Consider the following 22,286-nt stretch of genomic DNA (forward strand, 5'->3'; position numbering starts at 1 on the left):
AACAGTAAGCTTGTCTCTAAATTGACAATTAAGAGGTTGTTATGCTGCAATTAATTTAAAGTAAGGTTGGAAAATATCACTTACTTTTTTTTTAATTTCTAAAGATTTTCTAGCAATCACAGCATCGGGCTTGATAATAGCAATACTGTATAGTTGCTCTAGGGAAAAAAAATAGAAGAATTTCATTTTCTTGACACAAAGTCTAGATAATGAAGGATCTGGCAATTAGAAATGTAAAATATGGAGTGCCTGAGTGGCTCAGTCGGTTAAGCGTCCAACCTCAGCTCAGGTCATGATCTCACAGTTCATGAGTTCGAGCCCCACATTGGGCTCTGCGTTGACGGCTCAGAGCCTGGAGCCTGCTTCGGATTCTGTGTCTCCCTCTCTCTCTCTGCCCCTTCTCCACTTATGCTCTCTCTCCCTCTCTCTCAAAAATAAATAAACATTAAAAAAAAAAAAAAAAGAAATGTGAACTGTTAATGTCCAGTGAATGTGCGTCCATTGACAGCTTTGCTCTTATTACAGCATTCCAAATACCAAAGAGTTTCTGCTTAGAACCAAAGTGCAGCTCCTATCTTTGCATGCAGGTCAAACATTCACAACAATTGGTGGTCCACAGGCAAAAAGAGAAAAAAAAAGTTAGGTAGGCACTAGTTATTTTAATACAATGGATTAAAATCACACCCATGATCCATCCAGCTCAGTATCACTGATGAGTAGAGCTACAATGCAAGCAAAATTACACACTGATGGATTTGACCGTCTAGAGATTTATCCACATTTATCTACACACTCTTCTGATGAGTTTTTAGTGCATAATAGCTCGCTGAGCACGCTGTTTGTCTCTGCTCCAAGGTATGAACACACACTCACACACCTACACAGACAGTCCACACACAAGATCGTTAACTGGAAAGTAAACCGGTGTGTGGGTCATTGAGGAAGAAATTGTTTTCATGAGGTTCTGGAAGATGATGAAGGATGAAATAAGAGGAAGCTGCTGTCTAGTTAGTCACAGGGGACAGGAATGCCCGGTCCCAGGTAACCTCAGAAAGGCTTCAGAAACAGAGACCAAAGGAAAGGCAAGAGGAGCAAAAAAGTTTGCTTTTTAATAGCGGAGTTTCATATTAGCCTACCAGTCCCTTACCTATGACATTGATGTCACCACCAGCTTTTTGTTCTTGCAAGTAGTGCCTTAATGAGCATCCATGTACATGAATCCCTTGCCATTACTTTGAAGGAAATTTACTCACCGGCACTTTCATAGGGTGATTCCTCACCATCTTCCGCATCTGAGTCCACAAACGTAATTTCATGATACTGTGGAAGAGAAATGCAAGTAGAAGTTATATTTTAATATGATAGGAAAAGAATTTTTAGAAATTTTGTTTCTAATAAATATCTATAATCCAAGGGATAGAAGGTAAAGTGGGAATGTGCCTGCATTTATCTAACACTACTTTTCCTGATCTTCCCACTAAAATAAAATAAGGAATGTTGAAAATGATTGGGGTGGGAAGCCTATCAGAAACCATGCATATATGCTGTTTGGAAAATGATCAACAACCAAAAAACCTTAAAATTTAAGAAGAGCACAAGGAATAGAATAAGAAAGAAGCAGAGATTAATAAGTAAGAAAGCGATAAATACACAATTATCATGTTATAGATCAAACAGGCATTTGATGAGTTTCTAGATCTAATCCTGACCATTACTCTTGGTAAACTAGCAACAGCAAAAATACCTCCTTAACTTATAAAAAAAAATTGTACTGCTCAAAACAACAGCCAATTTTCTACCATAGGGTAAAAAACGAGGAAGGATGGGGATGGGGTGCCTTAATTTTTTGAGAATCCCTTAAAGTGCTTCTGTGATTCTGTTTTAACTACTTGAAAGGTATAGACATTTACATATATACATTTTTTGGCAAGAGAATGCATAATGTCAGAGTCTCAATGAAATAAAGACCCCCAAAGGTATGTAAATGACTATACTGGAAGCATTTGTTCTTACTATAATCAGGAATCAGATAATCATGCCAGCTATAACTTCAGATTGATCTGACTTTATAGTTGCTGAACGTATGCTGGCCAGCAGGGCAGCCACTAACCACATAAGATTATTTCAGCCTTGAAATGAAATTAGTCCAAATTAAGATGTGCCATAAGTGAAAACTACACAGCACATTCCAAAGATTTAATATGAAAAAAAAAATGATTGTAGAATACCTTATTTTTATATTGAGTACATCCTTAAGTGGAAATCTTTTTAATACACAGGATTTAAAATTTGTAATTTCACTTCTTTCTTTTCTGTTGTTTTCAGTGTGACTAGTATCATATTTTCAATCATGGATGTGGCTCACAACATGACTTGCACTTTATTACTATCAGACAGGGTTGTGCTAGACCAGACAATTAGATAAGAAAGCTAAATAGCAAAAGCAGTCAACAAAATGGAATAATAAAAATAAATATATCAATACACTTCTTACATTCACACTGCTATTAGTTAAAACAGGATTTCATCTTGTGAGGACAATCAGACCAACAACAATACAAACGCAAAACAGAGCACACATAGAGAAAGCTGGATAGAATTAAGCCATTAGGAGTTTATATTCAGGAGTCACTCTGCCTGACATGAAATTCTGGTTTCGCCATCTACTGGCTGCCGGTTTCTGGGAAAATGACTCAATGTTTTTAAGCCTTGTCTTATTGTTTGTAACTCTCTCATAATATTTCTTGAGATTCCCATTCAAGATGCCAACACAGAAGGCTCCTGAACTTACCTCCTCCCATAAACACGCCAAATCTACAGCTATATACAAACAAATTTCCTCTGAAAGAAACCCAGAGAAAGCCTGAGCAGCTCCTACCCATCTGGTAAACGAGGGGGGAAAAAAACCATATTGAAATGGGTAGGAGAGCTTGAGATACAACTCGACCATAAACTTCACCCCCACCACAGGGACACACCATTGGGAGGGAACAACCAGCATCTCCCTGAGGAGTGAAAGGTTTGGACTCAACATATAATGCCCCAGATTTTAAGACTTCCAACTGAGAGATGGGTCCCCAAAATGCCTGGCTCTGAAAGCCAACTGGGGCTTGTGTCCATGAGTCCCAGGGGGTCACCGTAAACAAACAGTTCTTAACAGGCCAGTAAGAACAGGCTGTGGCCATCCTATCAAGGCTCAGGGTACCAGCAGCTCAATGACATGCCCAATTTTTCTCTGAAAGAAGCCTATTTGAAACTCTTGAAAGCTGTAGCCTGGGAGTCAAGCTCCTAAACTAACACAGAACTAGCAGCTGACTGCAATCCTTTCTGGAGACCAGGGAGGCCAGCAGGTGCCATCTTTGTACTTTCTCTCTGCCCGGATCCAGGTGGCTGATATCCACATGAACATGGCTTGAGCACACACCTGGCACCCCACCCCAAAAGAACACATCCTTTTATAGCCTGGTTCTGGCAGCCAGCAGAACTAGCGTTCGTGGGTTCAGCACACCCGGCAATGGATAAACCATCCGTACAGAAAATCAGTGAGAAAACAGTGGATTTAAACTATATGTTAAACCAGATGGACTTAACATTTTCAACACATTCCGTTCAAAAGCAGCAGAATATACATTCTTCTCAAGTGTACATGGAACATTCCCCAGGATAGATCATATGCTAAGCCATATCAAGCGTCTTTTCTCACCACAATAATAGACTAGAAATAACTAGAAACAAACTAGAAATCAACTATAAAAAGAAAACTGGAAAATTCACATATCTGTGGAGATTAAACATGTTACTGAACAACCAATGGGTCAAAGAAGAAATCAAAAGAGAAACTAAAAAATACCTGAGACAAATATTAAAAAAAAAAAAAAAAAGGGTGCAGGTGCCTGGGTGGCTCAGTCAGTTGAGCACCAACTTCGGCTCAGGTCACGATCTCAGTCCGTGACTTGGAGCCCCACATCGGGCTCTGTGCTGACAGCTCAGAGCCTGGAGCCTGCTTCAGATTCTGTGTCTCCCTCGCTCTCTGCCCCTCCCCCACTCATGCCCTGTCTCTCTGTCAAAAATAAACATTAAAAAAAAATTTTTTTTTAAGAATAAAATAGTCAGTAATCTAAAGTATTACCTGAGGGCGAACCATTTCACCTGCTTCAATTTTCCTCTCCTCATCAATCAAGTTAATAATTTTTTGATTAACAAGTGGGGCATTTGCACCAATGATCTTTGCAATAATTTTGCCATTCTATAAGGGAAAAGAAAGCATAAAGGAAACTCATTTTCAGGATAAATCTGGAATTCAACTTGACTAAGTCACCCCATGTGGCCTCACACCCCCATCAATTCTTTTTAGCTATTACAATTAGCCATTTTAATCTTTTCTCTTCATATTTATTTATTCGTTATTCATTTTGAAAGACAGAGTGAGAGAGAGAGCAAGCGGGGAAAGCGAAGGGGAAAAAAGAGAGGGAGAGGGAGACTGCATGCTCTGAATACATACTGTCAGTGCAGAGCCCGACGTGGGGCTCGATCTCATGAACCACGAGATCATGACCTGAGCTGAAATCAAGAGTTGGACACTCAAACGACTGAGGCACCCACGCACCCCTGCAATTAGCCATTTTAAAATAAAGTATTAGTGATGTAAAAGTACATCTTGATTTAAAAATCCCAGCTCTTAATCACCTAAGGAGAAGCGAGCTAAGCCTGCCCCCCCCTGCCGCCGTGCACCTTGCCTTCCCACCCCAACTAATACGCCAGATCCCCAGCATCACAAGCCTGGCAGTGTGCAAGTAGCCCAGACGGGCCAGGCCACCCCACAGTGAATCCCGCCCCTAGGAGAGGGGAAGAGAAGGCACACACCAGTCTGACTGTGGCCCCAGCGGTGGGCTGGGGGCAGACATCAGGACTGACTGCGGCCCCGCCCACCAACGCCAGTTATACACCACAGCACAGGGGAAGTGCCCTGCAGGTCCTCACCACACCAGGGACTATCCAAAATGACCAAGCGGAAGAATTCCCCTCAGAAGAATCTCCAGGAAATAACAACAGCTAATGAGCTGATCAAAAAGGATTTAAATAATATAACAGAAAGTGAATTTAGAATAATAGTCATAAAATTAATCGCTGGGCTGGAAAACAGTATACAGGACAGCAGAGAATCTCTTGCTACAGAGATCAAGGGACTAAGGAACAGTCACGAGGAGCTGAAAAACGCTTTAAATGAAATGTAAAACAAAATGCAAACCACCACGGCTTGGATGGAAGAGGCAGAGGAGAGAATAGGTGAACTAGAAGATAAAGTTATGGAAAAAGAGGAAGCTGAGAAAAAGAGAGATAAAAAAATCCAGGAGCATGAGGGGAAAATTAGAGAACTAAGTGATACACTAAAAAGAAATAATATACGCATAATTGGTATCCCAGAGGAGGAAGAGAGAGGGAAAGGTGCTGAAGGGGTACTTGAAGAAATCATAGCTGAGAACTTCCCTGAACTGGGGAAGGAAAAAGGCATTGAAATCCAAGAGGCACAGAGAACTCCCTTCAGACGTAACTTGAATCGATCTTCTGCACGACATATCATAGTGAAACTGGCAAAATACAAGGATAAAGAGAAAATTCTGAAAGCAGCAAGGGGTAAACGTGCCCTCACATATAAAGGGAGACCTATAAGACTCGTGACGGATCTCTCTTTTGAAACTTGGCAGGCCAGAAAGAATTGGCACGAGATTTTCAGTGTGCTAGACAGAAAAAATATGCAGCTGAGAATCCTTTATCCAGCAAGTCTGTCATTTAGAATAGAAGGAGAGATAAAGGTCTTCCCAAACAAACAAAAACTGAAGGAATTTGTCACCACTAAACCAGCCCTACAAGAGATCCTAAGGGGGACCCTGTGAGACAAAGTACCAGAGACATCACTACAAGCATAAAACATACAGACATCACAATGACTCTAAACCCGTATCTTTCTATAATAACACTGAATGTAAATGGATTAAATGCGCCAACCAAAAGACATAGGGTATCAGAATGGATAAAAAAACAAGACCCATCTATTTGCTGTCTACAAGAGACTCATTTTAGACCTGAGGACACCTTTAGATTGAGAGTGAGGGGATGGAGAACTATTTATCATGCTACTGGAAGCCAAAAGACAGCTGGAGTAGCCATACTTATATCAGACAAACTAGACTTTAAATTAAAGGCTGTAACAAGAGATGAAGAAGGACATTATATAATAGTTACAGGGTCTATCCATCAGGAAGAGCTAACAATTATAAATGTCTATGCGCCGAATACCGGAGCCCCCAAATATATAAAACAATTACTCATAAACATAAGCAACCTTATTGAGAAGAATGTGGTAATTGCTGGGGACTTTAACACCCCACTTACAGAAATGGATAGATCATCTAGACACACGGTCAATAAAGAAACAAGGGCCCTGAATGAGACATTGGATCAGATGGACTTGACAGATATATTTAGAACTCTGCATCCCAAAGCAACAGAATATACTTTCTTCTCGAGTGCACATGGAACATTCTCCAAGATAGATCATATACTGGGTCACAAAACAGCCCTTCATAAGTTTACAAGAATTGAAATTATACCATGCATACTCTCAGACCACAATGCTATGAAGCTTGAAATCAACCACAGGAAAAAGTCTGGGAAACCTCCAAAAGCATGGAGGTTAAAGAACACCCTACTAACGAATGAGTGGGTCAACCAGGCAATTAGAGAAGAAATCAAAAAATATATGGAAACAAACAAAAATGAAAATACAACAATCCAAACGCTTTGGGACGCAGCGAAGGCAGTCCTGAGAGGAAAATACATTGCAATCCAGGCCTATCTCAAGAAACAAGAAAAATCCCAAATACAAAATCTAACAGCACACCTAAAGGAAATAGAAGCAGAACAGCAAAGGCAGCCTAAACCCAGCAGAAGAAGAGAAATAATAAAGATCAGAGCAGAAATAAACAATATAGAATCTAAAAAAACTGTAGAGCAGATCAACGAAACCAAGAGTTGGTTTTTTGAAAAAATAAACAAAATTGACAAACCTCTAGCCAGGCTTCTCAAAAAGAAAAGGGAGATGACCCAAATAGATAAAAGCATGAATGAAAATGGAATTATTACAACCAATCCCTCAGAGATACAAACAATTATCAGGGAATACTATGAAAAATTATATGCCAACAAATTGGACAACCTGGAAGAAATGGACAAATTCCTGAACACCCACACTCTTCCAAAACTCAATCAGGAGGAAAGAGAAAGCTTGAACAGACCCATAACCAGCGAAGAAATTGAATCGTTATCAAAAATCTCCCAACAAATAAGAGTCCAGGACCAGATGGCTTCCCAGGGGAGTTCTACCAGACGTTTAAAGCAGAGATAATACCTATCCTTCTCAAGCTATTCCAAGAAATAGAAAGGGAAGGAAAACTTCCAGACTCATTCTATGAAGCCAGTATTACTTTGATTCCTAAACCAGACAGAGACCCAGTAAAAAAAGAGAACTACAGGCCAATATCCCTGATGAATATGGATGCAAAAATTCTCAATAAGATACTAGCAAATCGAATTCAACGGCATATAAAAAGAATTATTCACCATGATCAAGTGGGATTCATTCCTGGGATGCAGGGCTGGTTCAACATTCACAAATCAATCAACGTGATACATCACATTAACAAAAAAAAAGAGAAGAACCATATGATCCTGTCAATCGATGCAGAAAAGGCCTTTGACAAAATCCAGCACCCTTTCTTAATAAAAACCCTTGAGAAAGTCGGGATAGAAGGAACATACTTAAAGATCATAAAAGCCATTTATGAAAAGCCCACAGCTAACATCATCCTCAACGGGGAAAAACTGAGAGCTTTTTCCCTGAGATCAGGAACACGACAGGGATGCCCACTCTCACCGCTGTTGTTTAACATAGTGCTGGAAGTGCTAGCATCAGCAATCAGACAACAAAAGGAAATCAAAGGCATCAAAATTGGCAAAGATGAAGTCAAGCTTTCGCTTTTTGCAGATGACATGATATTATACATGGAAAATCCGATAGACTCCACCAAAAGTCTGCTAGAACTGATACATGAATTCAGCAAAGTTGCAGGATACAAAATCAATGTACAGAAATCAGTTGCATTCTTATACACTAACAACGAAGCAACAGAAAGACAAATAAAGAAACTGATCCCATTCACAATTGCACCAAGAAGCATAAAATACCTAGGAATAAATCTAACCAAAGATGTAAAGGATCTGTATGCTGAAAACTATAGAAAGCTTATGAAGGTAATTGAAGAAGATTTAAAGAAATGGAAAGACATTCCCTGCTCATGGATTGGAAAAATAAATATTGTCAAAATGCCAATACTACCCAAAGCTATCTACACATTCAATGCAATCCCAATCAAAATTGCACCAGCATTCTTCTCGAAATTAGAACAAGCAATCCTAAAATTCATATGGAACCACAAAAGGCCCCCAATAGCCAAAGGAATTTTGAAGAAGAAGACCAAAGCAGGAGGCATCACAACCCCAGACTTTAGCCTCTACTACAAAGCTGTAATCATCAAGACAGCATGGTATTGGCACAAAAACAGACACACAGACCAATGGAATAGAATAGAAACCCCAGAACTAGACCCACAAACGTATGGCCAACTCATCTTTGACAAAGCAGGAAAGAACATCCAATGGAAAAAAGACAGCCTCTTTAACAAATGGTGCTGGGAGAACTGGACAGCAACATGCAGAAGGTTGAAACTAGACCACTTTCTCACACCATTTACAAAAATAAACTCAAAATGGATAAAGGACCTAAATGTGAGACAGGAAACCATCAGAACCTTAGAGGAGAAAGCAGGAAAAGACCTCTCTGACCTCAGCCGTAGCAATCTCTTACTCGACACATCCCCAAAGGCAAGGGAATTAAAAGCAAAAGTGAATTACTGGGACCTTATGAAGATAAAAAGCTTCTGCACAGCAAAGGAAACAACCAACAAAACTAACAGGCAACCAACGGAATGGGAAAAGATATTTGCAAATGACATATCGGACAAAGGGCTAGTATCTAAAATCTATAAAGAGCTCACCAAACTCCACACCCGAAAAACAAATAACCCAGTGAAGAAATGGGCAGAAAACATGAATAGACACTTCTCTAAAGAAGACATCCAGATGGCCAACAGGCACATGAAAAGATGTTCAGCGTCGCTCCTTATCAGGGAAATACAAATCAAAACCACACTCAGGTATCACCTCACGCCAGTCAGAGTGGCCAAAATGAACAAATCAGGAGACTATAGATGCTGGAGAGGATGTGGAGAAACGGGAACCCTCTTGCACTGTTGGTGGGAATGCAAATTGGTGCAGCCGCTCTGGAAAGCAGTGTGGAGGTTCCTCAGAAAATTAAAAATAGACCTACCCTATGACCCAGCAATAGCACTGCTAGGAATTTATCCAAGGGATCCAGGAGTACTGATGCATAGGGGCACTTGTACCCCAATGTTCATAGCAGCACTCTCAACAATAGCCAAATTATGGAAAGAGCCTAAATGTCCATCAACTGATGAATGGATAAAGAAATTGTGGTATATATACACAATGGAATACTATGTGGCAATGAGAAAAAATGAAATATGGCCTTTTGTAGCAACGTGGATGGAACTGGAGAGTGTAATGCTAAGTGAAATAAGCCATACAGAGAAAGACAGATACCATATGGTTTCACTCTTATGTGGATCCTGAGAAACTTAACAGGAACCCATGGGGGAGGGGAAGGAAAAAAAAAAAAGAGGTTAGAGTGGGAGAGAGCCAAAGCATAAGAGACTGTTAAAAACTGAGAACAAACTGAGGGTTGATGGGGGGGGTGGGTGATGGGTATTGAGGAGGGCACCTTTTGGGATGAGCACTGGGTGTTGTACGGAAACCAATTTGTCAATAAATTTCATATATATAAAAATAAAATAAAATAAAATAAAATAAAATAAAATAAAAAAATAAAAAAAATAAAAATCCCAGCTCTTTGACTTCTGCTTCCACGTTGCCTGTCCTCCTTCAACCAAAGGCAAGGCAGCCCTGAATTACATTCAACAGTTCTGTACAGGCCTCCCAACCTTGCCTTCTCTAATTATTATTGACACTATGCCCTCTTTCATCCATCTTCAACGTATATTTACTAAAATCTGTCTACTGGCACAATACCAGGCATGATGGCATGGAATGGCAGTCCTGGTACATGGCCTAATTACATCACAAAAAAGGAGGGAAAAAAAACCAACACAGACAAAATATGTAAAATAACACTCATGACAAGTACCACCAAGAGAGGTACAAAGCACTGGGAGTATCTACAAGAATTTGTCATGGTCAAAGAGATCAGCAAGGGGCGCCTGGGTGGCGCAGTCGGTTAAGCGTCCGACTTCAGCCAGGTCACGATCTCGCGGTCCGTGAGTTCGAGCCCCGCGTCGGGCTCTGGGCTGATGGCTCAGAGCCTGGAGCCTGCTTCCGATTCTGTGTCTCCCTCTCTCTCTGCCCCTCCCCCGTTCATGCTCTGTCTCTCTCTGTCCCAAAAATAAATAAACGTTGAAAAAAAAAATTAAAAAAAAAAAAAAAAAAGAGATCAGCAAATGTGCTTACTGATATCAGGGTTAAAATGTGTAAGATGGGTAAGAGATAAGTAGGCAAAATGGAGAAGAAAGAGTATTCTAGACAAAAGGGATAGAGATGCAAAGGTCCTGAGGCCAGAAAGGAATATGGCAAATGTGAAGGCCAGCTGAGAAAGTGAGGGGATGCCTGGAATGAGAAAAGGCCCAACAGTGAAGGGGAACCAGACCATGCAGAGCCTTATGGGTCATGGAACAGCACAGCCTTTAACCTAAATGCAGTGGGAAGCCTTAGGCATCGTTTAAACAGAGGCAGTGACCACAATTAGAACTGTTATTTGTAAAGATCCTTTCACCTACCACGTTTAGAGTTAGAAGGGAGCAGGAGAAGATGTTTGTATACAAAGTAGGGCTATCCTAGAGGTGATGATGAGAGAGATGATTGCTCAATCTATGGCTGTGGTGACGGAGATGGAAAGAACAGAAAGATGCAGATAAGTGTGAGAAAGACTTGGGTAATGAAACTGACAGGTCCAAGGTCTGGAGTGTTTTGGGTGTGATGTTTTTGTCAAGAAAGTAGATAAATTAAGATGTTAAGCACCAAATGAGGTGACACTTAGAAGACCACGTTTCCTGGGGATGGCGGCAGGATGGGGGGGCGGGTCTGGTGTTGGACCAGTCCCTTGTGAGACGCCCTTGAGACACCCAAGAAGGATGTCAGAACACCAGTTGCATACACACCTCTGGAGCTCAAAGTCTAGGAATCGGCTGAAGATGTAAACTTGAGTTCTTTATATACAGGTGGAGACAATGGAAACTGTGTGGAGACAATTTTCTAAGGAAGGTATTAGCATGATAAGATCAAAATTTACTGGCCGAATAAAGAAACGTAAACCTGCGGGCACTTGGGAGGCTCAGTCAGTTGAGTGTCCAACTTTGGCTCAGGCCATGATCTCCTGGTTCATGAGTTCAAGCCCCATGTCGGTCTTTGCGCTGACAACACAGAGCCTGCTTCAGATTCTCTGTCTCCCACTCTCTCTGCCCCCACCCCTGCTCATGCTCTCTCTCTCTCTCTCTCAAAAATTAAACATTAAAAAAAATTTTTAAAGAAAGGTAAACCTGGAAAGGTGATGGAGGGGAATAGCATCTAGGTAGCAAAAGGGAAACCAAGTAACAAAGCCAAAAGAAGCCAATGTTTCAAAAAGGAGGGCATGGCCACCACATTCAATACATGTGAGAGGTACAGCATGATGAATCTCAAAGTGTCCACGTATTTAACAACAGGCTGGTAAGTGGGTACATTGGCAACAGCAAATTTGCTTGAATAATGAGACAGAAGGCAGATTGGATGGGTTGAGGAATTCATGGAATGTGAAAAAAAAAGTGGAGTAAAACTAAATATGCAAACTCTTCTGAGAAATTTAGCTATGAGGTAAAAGAGGTGGGTGATAGCTGGAGAGGGGTGTGGCACCAAAGAAAGTATTACTTTTTAAATTTTTTTTTTTCAAATTTTATTTATTTTTGGGACAGAGAGAGACAGAGCATGAACGGGGGAGGGGCAGAGAGTGAGGGAGACACAGAATCGGAAACAGGCTCCAGGCTCCGAGCCATCAGCCCAGAGCCCGACGCGGGGCTCGAACTCACGGACCGCGAGATCGTGACCTGGCTGAAGTCGGACGCTTAACCAACTGCGCCACCCAGGCGCCCCGAAAGTATTACTTTTTAATTGGAAATATTGAACCATCTTCAAAGGACATTGAAAGGATCCAGGTGAGAAAGGCTTAAATAAATACTGGCATTCTAGTTACCATTCCCCACTAAAAGGAACTTTTCAACAATTCTGGGGGCCTTCTAATGCACCTTGCAAAAGCCTTTCCTGCGGAAAGTTGCTGAAATGAATTTCTTGTCAGCTAAGGGTGGGGAGCAATACAAAGAGCCCCTGTGGGGACCTTTTTTTTTTTTTTTTAAACAAGGGATGATGTGATGGGGATTGTGTGCTCACAGACTAGATTCTTAGATAAAGGATTATAGGTGTGGTTATCGCAAGGAGCGATAAAATCTGAGGCATAACTACATGAGCAACTGCTTGAGGTGCATTGGAGAAAAGTTTACGGGCAGTTAGGGCGTCAGGAATTGAGAGGCCAGGGTATTGGGCAGGTTGCCAATGTGGATGCTGAAGTCCCTGGGGTGATGGCAGGACACGGGTTTGAAAGGAAGCCTTTGAGGCACACGCCAAAGTCCTCAGTCATCGACAGAACTGATTTGAAGTCCAGTAAATGACAGGAGCGCGGGTGGGGGGAGAGGAGGTTTAGCCAAATAGCTAAATTAGCAAGGAAAAGACCTCTAACTGGCAAGGAAAAGCAAGTTATCAAAGTAAGAAGAAGTAAAGGGAATACCAATTCTACTTCTGGCCTCAAGACACATAATCTGAGACACCAGTCACCACTCTGGGCTGCAGAGAAACGTGTCCTAAGTTAGGAGCCAGATTTAAGGTAAGTCAAGGAAATGCAGCAAAGGCCCAGAGTCACGACTAAAGAGCCTAGGAAGTGTGCGAATTGCTTCTCTCAATTCCAGACATCACACAATGAAAGGGTTTGTGAGCGTTGTGGGGAGAACGGGGAGAACTGAGTCAGGAAAAGAAAATTCTGAGCATTCGAAGGATGAACACTGCACGATTGGGAAGAAGGGTGGACTCCTCCTCCTGGCACTGATTGCAGATAAGAGAGCCCAGATAACTGGGCTGGATGGTCCAGTCAAGGAGGGTGGGCCTACTGAACAGGCCTGACTAACCCTGCAGGGTGATGATGGCGGTCCCAGAGCTCCAGCCTCTATGTGGCCTTACCCCTGGCCAGTCTTCCTCGGTTCCATGTTCCTAACTGCTACCGCTACGAGTCTTCTCACTGTTCCTAATACTAGCCCACCAATCCCATCTCTGGGTGTTACCCACTCTGCTTCCGAAACTTTGTCTAGGCCCAGGGTCAACAAACAGTGACCCAGCACAGAGACTGCATTTTGACAAAGCTAAAAAGACTTACTACCTGACCCTTTACAGAAAAAGCCAGCTGACGCCTCATCTAAATCATCAAATCCTACATGTCCAACTGAGAGCAAGATCTGAAGGCAACGTCTAATATTCAATGAACCTAGGAATTCAATTCCTTGAGATAGTTGCAAGGGACTTATTTAACAGAAGCAAAAAGTTATATCCAAGAAATGATTTTTTTTATGTTTCTTTATTTCTTTTGAGAGAGCGAGCAGGGGAGAAGCAGAGAGAGAGGGAGAGAGAGAATCGCAAGCAGGCTCCATGCTGTCAGTGAAGAGCTTAACACGGGGCTCCATCTCATGAACCATGAGAGCATGGCCTGAGCCAAAATCAAGAGTTGGGCCCTTAACCAACTGAGCCACCCAGGCGCCCGTACCCAAGAAATGTCTTTAAATAGCTATTTCTAATACAAAAAAATAATAATAATCGAAGTATCCAATAGCAGAGGAACAGTCCAAGCCCTCCCTGGGAAGCCTTTCCTTACTATCCCCACTTTCGGGTTCTGCAGTAACTACACTCCAGGCCACATAACTTAGCTTTTAACTGTATATACTCTCCTTCTAGAAAACAGCCCTTACCATGTCTTCCTGATTATTAAAGTTGTATTTCATCACAGAATATTTGGAAAATATTAAAAAGTATAAAGAAGAAAACTCAAATATTGCATCCTTCCCCCATACATAGAAAACCGCTATTAACAATTTGGTGAATACTCTTCCTGTCTTCTTCCTTCTACACATTTCTACATACAGAGATCAAAGCAACATATATTATAAAATAGTGATCATATAGGTATTTCCTTGTATTTCTATACACGAATACTTACAACCAATTCTCTCCTACTGCATATCTAGGAAATTTCTCATTTTTCACTCCTGTAAATAATCATTCAGCATACCAATTTCTGATTATTTCCTCAGGAAAGGTAAATACTGTCTTATTTTTCTCTTTCCTGATAAACTCAGTGTGTGGTAGCCTAACCTCCTTAACCCATTACAGGCTTCTAGAGGTCAGGTTACCAAATATATTAATAGACAAGGAAAGACAAGGCAAAAAAAAAATCGGCAATTATTATAATCAGAAAATAATAGTACCACGGTAATTTTACAATATTTAACTGTAAATTGGAATCTGATGGTATATTTCGGATGATGAAGATACTTACAACACTAAAGAGAAAAACAGGTTCACATTTATCTCTAAATGACTGCAAAGTTACAATGTTGTCAGCTTCTGCCTGAAAAAAAAATATATGTTATATAATAATAAAAGCAGCTATATCCAGGTCATGAGATACACAAGGTTGAAAACAATGCAGATCACATAAAGTTTTTATTGTGATGTTTCCTATAGCATTTTCTGAGGATGTCACATGTGTTCTCAGGATCAAACCGTACAAACTGGTGACTCAGGCCGTGGGTCAGGTAGCCTCGACCTTACTTCTCACTGCTCACCTCTGTGGTACCCAGCCTGTGGCTCAACTCACCTACTTCCATTTGTCAAACCACACCCACGCTTCCTCCCTCCTCACCAGCTCTGGCCCTCCCTTTTCCAACCCAGTCAAGTGTCCCTCCTCCAAGAATCCTGTCTTGCTCCCTCCTGCTATAAATCCTCTCCTGCTCCACCCGGAACTTTCCTGCCTCCCTTGGGGGCTCCAAGGTCCCTTTCAGCAATGCACCGCCGCCATATGGGCCTGTCTCACTTCTTTCGATCAGATCTACGAGGTTTCATCTTCCTCTTTGCACATCACCCTCCTTCTGCATGGGTCACGGAGCTTACGGGGATGTCCACTCTCACCACTGTTATTTAACATGACACTAGAGGTCCTAGCCTCAGTAATCAGACAACAAAAAGATACAAAAGACATCCAAAGCAGCAAGAAGGAGCCAAACTTTCGCTCTTCACAGATGACATGACACTCTATGTAGAAAACCTGAAAGACTCCACCAAAGCCTGCTAGAACTGATACACAGATTCAGTCAAGTTGCAGGATACAAAATCAATTGCATTTCTATCCACCAATAATGAAGGAGCAGAAAGAGAAATCAAGGAATCCATCCCATCCACAATTGTGCCAAAAACCATAAGATATCTAGGAATAAACTTACCCAAAGAGGTGAAACAGCTATACTGTGAAAACTATTGAACACTTATGAAAGAAACTGAAGAGGTTCCAAAGAAATGGAAAGACATGCCATGCTCATGACTGGAAGAACAAATATACTATCCAAAGCAATTGATACATTTAATGCAATCACTATCAAAATACCAACAGCATTTTTTACAGAGCTAGCACACATAATCCTAAAATTTGTATGGAACCACAAAAGACCCCAAATAGCCAAAGCAATCCTGAAAAAGAAGAAACTGGAGACATCACAATTCTGGATTTCAAGCTATATTACAAAGCTGTAGTCATCAAGACGGTATGGTCCTGGCACAAAAACAGACACATAGATTAGTGGAACAGAACAGAAAACCCAGAAATGGACCTACAACTATGTGGTCAATCCATCTTTGACAAAGCAGGAAAAAATATCCAATGGGGGAAAAAACATCTCTTCAACAAATGATGTTGGGAAAACTAAACAGCAACATGTAGAAGAATGAAAATGGACCACTTTCTTATACTATACACAAAAACAAATTCAAAATGGATAAAAGACCTAAATGTGAGACAGGAAACCATCAAAATCCTAGAGAGGAACACAGGCAGCAACTTCTTTGACATCAGCTATAGCAACTTCTTACTAGATACGTTTCTGGGAGCAAGGGAAACAAAGCCAAAAATGAACTATTGGGACTTCATGGAGATTAAAAACAAACCAAACAAACAAAACAAAAAACTTCTGCAGAGTGAAGGAAACAATCAACAAAACTAAAAGGCAACCCGTGGAATGGGAGAAGATATTTGCAAATGACATACCTGATAAAGGGTTAGTACCCAAAATCTATAAAGAATTTATCAAACTCAACCCCCCAAAAAACAAATAATCCAGCTAAGAAATTGGCAGAAGACATGAACAGAGATTTTTTCAAAGAAGACATACAGATGGCTAAAACACAAATGAAAAGACGATCAACATCACTCAGCATCAGGGAAATACAAAAACAAAAAACAAAACCCATGAGATACACCTCACACCTGTCAGAATGGATAAAATTAACAACACAGGATGTGGAGAAAGGGGAACCCTTTCAACACTGTTGGTAGGAATGTGAACTGGTGCAGCCACTATAGAAAACAGTATGGAATTTCCTCAAAAAGCTAAAAATAGAACTACCCTATGATGCAGTAATTGCACTAGTAGGTCTTTATCCAAAAGATACAAAAATACTGATCCAGAGGGATATGTGCACCCTGATGTTTATAGCAGCATTACCAACAATAGCCAAATTCTGGAAAGAGCCCAAATGTGTCCATCAACCATCGACTGATGAATATTCTCAGCCATAAAAAAGAATGAAATCCCGTCATTTGCAACAATGTGGGTGGAGCCAGAGAATATTAGGCTAAGCGAAATAAGTCAGAGAAAGACAAATACCATACGATTTCACTCATACGTGGAATTTAAGAAACAAAACAGATGAACATAGGGGGAAAAAGAGACAGGGAGAGGCAAACCAGAAAACAGACTCTTAACTATAGAGAATAAACGGAGGGTTGTTGGAAGGAGCGGGATGGGCTAAATGGGTGATGGGCATGAAGGAGGGCCCTTGTTGTGTTGTATGTAAGTGACGAATCACTAAACCCTCCACCTGAAACAGATATTACACTGTATGTTAGCTAACTTGAATTTAAATAAAAACTTGGGGGAAAACAACAAATTTCAAGCTGTTGTGAAGTGATCAATAACTGTATATTAAATATTATTGTTTTCCTCCATATTAACACAGCATCCCTTGGCCAGCTGTCAGATCATTTGGTAGGGTCTTCTCTAAGAGATGGTTTTTGCAACCTAAGGCAATTGTTTTCAAACTGGGATTTCTGCAAGTTCCTCAACCACTGGGAAGAAGCCAAGAGAGGGTCTCAGCCCTGTCAGCCAGAGGCACTGTGTTGTAATATTTTTTTTTTTTTTAAAGCATGCTGGAGTCTACGTTTCTTTTTCTTTTTTTAAAGCTTCCACAGTTTAGAAGAAAGAAAAGGAAGGAGGTGAAAGTTACTAATCTATAATATTAAAGGACAGAAGTTAAAGATTATAATTAAAAGTAGCTTAAGACACCTGGGGGGGCTCATTTGGTAGAACATCTGACTCTTGATATCACGGTTGGGAGTTCAAGCCCCACCCTGGGTACGGAGCCTACTTAAATCAATAAATAAACAAATAAATAAATGTAGTCTAGGTATCATTATTACAATGTTCATATTGTAGTAAAGTATTAACAATTAAAGGATTCAATAATATTATTAAAAACTAAAATAAAGAGTATTACTGAATTTTTATATATATAGATAGGTACAATGTTAGTACAAGTCTTCAAGTCTTTTAAAAGGACACATAACAAAAAAACCAAAAAAACAAAAAACAACAACAAAAACAAAAAACTGTACTGACCATTTAGCTTAGGGTGACTTCAATAGATAATCAACCTCATAGGTCACTCCCACTGGTGGTTTCAAGACTATATTAATTTTTGTCATCCTTTCAGGGAGGTCATAGCAAGAAAACAACATTAATTTATATGAATGTCCTATTGTTGAGTGCGCTCAAACATAACAAGAAAAACCATTCGGCGATGACACACAAAATTTTTTGTTGTTAAATTCAACAGATGCTAGTGTTATGAGTGGTAATCTGAACATATTTTGGAAAGAACTTACTAGCCCTTCCCAGTGGGATGGCTACAGTAATGGAACAGATTCCTTGTGGAGGAGGCTGAGGAATTCTGGCTGGCTGGGGTATAATGGGAGGTCACAGTCAAAGTCGCTGGGGTTGGGAGGAAGCACTGTTAGGACCTGTATCCTCACACAGCTCTGAGCTGAGCTGAAATGGGAGCCCAACAAACTATGTGATCTAATTCTCCTTCCACCCCCACCCCTCTGCCTCCACAGCCATGCCGGGTTCACACATATTGCCCAAGTTGGTTTCTACCCAGACTCTACAAACAAAGAGGAATTTAACGCCTCTAAACCACCTGGGAACACAGCATCAAGTTACACCTTCTCCGTGTCTAAGGACTTCTTGCCTTGCCTTCCTATGCCCAAGTTCCCTTGCAGGTAGCCTGACAGGTGTGCAGGGGGCCTGCCTTGTTGTTGGTGTCTCCCCACTGACCCCAATTTCCTTTTAGACACTGAAATTTTCCCGTGATTCCTAGCCCATGAACTTGCACTCCTACCACTTCCAGACAAACTTCTCTACTGCCAACTGCCACGACTCAAGAATTTTCCAACCCTTGATTCTCCATGACCCATTTGCCAGCTGTTAGAGCCTTCTGATATTGTCCTTTAACTTCTTATACCAACCCCTTGTCTATTGTATGTGGCAATTCCCATTAGACCCCATTCTCTGTCCTGTCAACTCCATTTCTCCTCCCCGCCAAGGATCAAATCTCAAATCATATTCCAGATCCACTCAGGGGGCTCAGAGTGAAGCAGGCTATTATGGATCACCGCCCTTTCAAAAACTGTAACACTCTTATTTCAGAAGACAAAGTCAACCTCTGGACAAAAAGATTTAAAAATTATATATAGGGGTGCCTGGGTGGCTCAGTTGGTTGGGTGACCGACGTCGGCTCAGGTCATGATCTCACAGTTTGTGAGTCCGAGCCCCGCGTCGGGCTCTGTGCTGACAGCTCAGAGCCTGGAGCCTACTTCAGATTCTGTGTCTCCCCCTCTCTCTATCCCTCCCCTGCTCATGCTCTGTGTCTCTCTGTCTCTCAATAATAAACTTTAAGAAAAAAAGAAAAGAGTCAGATGCTTAACCAACTGGGGCACGTAGGTGGCACCCCTTGACTATACATTTTATTAAATTAAATTAAATTAAATTAAATTAAATAATTAAAAATCAATTTTTCTTGGGGCGCCTGGGTGGTTCAGTCGGTTGAGCATCCAACTTTGGCTCAGGTCATAGTCTCTTGGTTTGTAAGTTCAAGCCCCTCTTCTGGGGCTTGAAGTTCAAGCCCCTCTGCTGACAGCTCAGAGCGTGGAGCCTGCTTCAGAATCTGTGTCTCCCCTTCTCTCTCTGCTGCTCCCCCCACTTTCACTCTGTCTGTCTCTCAAAAATAAACATTAAAACAATTTTTTTAATTAAAAAAATCAATTATCCTGGGGTGCCTGGGTGGCTCAGTTGGTTAAGCATCAGATTCTTGATTTTGGCTCAGGTCATGATCTCACAGCCATGAGATAGAGCCTTGTACTGGGCTCTTCACTGAACATGGAGCCTGCTTGAGATTCTCCCTCTCCCTCTCTCTCTGCCCTTCCCCTCACTTGAGTATGTGCACACATGTGCATTCTGTCCCTCTAAAAAAAAAAAAAAAAGTATAGTAAAAAAAGTAGATTCACATACCCAAGTTGTTCCAAACAACTTAAAAAGTCTGATAATTTCTGAATTATCAGTTTTTTAATTTACGTTAATTAAAATTAAAAACTCAGTTCCTCGGGGTGCCTGGGTGGCTCATTAAATTAAGCACCCGACTTCAGTTCAGGTCATGATCTCACGGTTTGTGAGTTCGAGCCCCACGTCAGCCTCTGTGCTGACAGCTCAGAGCCTGGAGCCTGCTTCAGATTCTGTCTCCATCTCTCTGACCCTCCTCTGTTCCTGCTCTCTCTCTCTCTCTCTCTCTCTCAAATATAAAAAATAAAACATAAAAAAAAAATTCAGTTCCGTAGTCACAGTAGCCACATTGCAGGGCTCAAAAGCCACTTGTGTCTAGTGGCCACCATATTAAACAACAAAGCTCTAAGCAGTTGCTAACTTAATGTGGATAAATTGAAGCCCAATAAGTTTAGCTGTAATATTTTAATCCCTCGTCACACCTGGGTGGGAAATGAGGGGAAAATCACTACCATTGGGATAATTGGTAACTGGGTAATTAAGTGACTGGAGACCTTCCCAATGCTACCATTAAACAGCGTTTGCGGCTTTTATTATAAAAGACATACACTCACCATACAGTTGGGTGAAAAGAAACAGGTCAATAGACAGACCGACGTTTTTATACTTTTCCAATGTTCACACCCACGGTGAACAATTTCAATACTACAGGAATGGGATAAAAATCATGATTGTTCAGATCATTTCAGATCCAGTAGAACTAAATATATAGTAAAACTACCAAGTAAATATTGTCCATTTTGAAAAGTTGACAGGTTGTTTAAATTAAGACAGTCCTTAAGGACAATACTGAAATATTTGAAAGTATCAAGAAAATAACGGTTTAACGGAAATGACATCCTTACGACAACGAAATGCAGAAGTTCATCTTCGTTCAGTTCGTTTTTCAGTTTTCTGAATAAAGGTTGCATTGCTTTGCAAGGTCCACACCAGGCTTGGTAAACATCTATCACTGGAAGACGAGAACATTTATGAAAAAAACAGAGTCGAAGAATCTAGAATAGCTTCTTATCCCAATGCTGGGGCAGCGGCAAGGGCACAGATGAGCAGGTTTTTACAGTTAGTGGGGAGGTACACTCCGTGTTGAGGGTGGTGCCCTGGGCAGAACTCCAAATGGCTGGACAACAGGGGAGCCCCAGTACCTGTTAGGCCTTTGTTCTGCAACATCTCATCCCACAGGCTTTGACTATTAACGACTGTCTGCAAAAAGAAAGGCACTGTAAAGAGGTCCCCAAGTGCCAGCGCACCAAGTAAAGACCGTTGGTAATGTCATACTCACCTGTAACTGGATTTCTCGCTTTTTGCTTGCCATTTATCCACTGTCACATGAAAAAAGGGAAGAAAAATAGAAAATGTTTAAGAGGAAATTTATATGAAGTTATTCTCTATGCATTCAAAGAGGCATCTTAATGGACCGTAGAAATTTTCCTTCGGCAGTATTGAATTACACCACTCCCCTTTTCTGGGGAGAGAGGAGCCAATGCCACTAAAAGATTCCTCGCCAACTGGCTGCATCAGGCATACTGTCTTACTCTCCCAATAACCCTGAGGCAAGGCGAGGAAGTACAGTTTCTTAAAAGGGTTCTGTTTCCCTATAGTGTTATGGAGTGTCCTCTCCCCATTTCCATTTGCACACGAGTTAATTGCCTTTGACCGGACTCGTGGATCCCACTCCAGGGAGGTTTAATTTTCAGGACGAGACTACTAGTGTTCTTGAGCACAACATAAGCTTTCCGCAGCGTGAAACCAGTGAGGCCCAAACGCCACCCCCCCCCCCATTCCGTAGTGTCACGGGCGCGCAGTGGGTGACAGCAGACCCCAGCACAAAACAAAGGAGTGGCCCAGGGCATGGAAACTACATCCCAGCGAACGGTGCCGGATTCTCCAACAAGCCTTACACAGAACAGAGCCTCCTTTCAGCTACACCGCGCGTTTATACGAAGGGGAAGGAACAGTCCCTGGGGATCCCAACCAGCCGTCTGGACGAGGCCCGTGACCTTTGTGAGCACAGCTCCGACAGGTCCGAGTACCTGGGCGCGGAACAGGTGCCCCGCTCCGAAGAGC

The 22,286-nt window shown here is 41.4% G+C and overlaps 1 protein-coding gene across 1 annotated transcript in view; it reads right to left on the reverse strand.

The window, feature by feature from the left end:
• The window catches only part of NME8 (NME/NM23 family member 8), a 50,378-nt gene extending 28,133 nt beyond the window's left edge, over positions 1-22,245 (reverse strand). The window contains exons 1-8 of the mRNA XM_032592373.1: positions 22,121-22,245; positions 21,502-21,541; positions 21,365-21,422; positions 21,068-21,174; positions 14,834-14,905; positions 4,130-4,246; positions 1,254-1,320; positions 85-158 (exon numbers count right to left, since the gene is read on the reverse strand). Of these exons, the coding sequence (XP_032448264.1) occupies positions 85-158; positions 1,254-1,320; positions 4,130-4,246; positions 14,834-14,905; positions 21,068-21,174; positions 21,365-21,422; positions 21,502-21,534 (528 nt within the window). The 5' untranslated portion in view covers positions 21,535-21,541; positions 22,121-22,245. The remainder of the gene's footprint in view (positions 1-84; positions 159-1,253; positions 1,321-4,129; positions 4,247-14,833; positions 14,906-21,067; positions 21,175-21,364; positions 21,423-21,501; positions 21,542-22,120) is intronic.
• Between the last annotated feature and the right edge of the window lie 41 nt (positions 22,246-22,286).

This window comes from Lynx canadensis, chromosome A2 (assembly GCF_007474595.2).
Source record: "Lynx canadensis isolate LIC74 chromosome A2, mLynCan4.pri.v2, whole genome shotgun sequence".
Lineage (NCBI taxonomy): Eukaryota > Metazoa > Chordata > Mammalia > Carnivora > Felidae > Lynx > Lynx canadensis.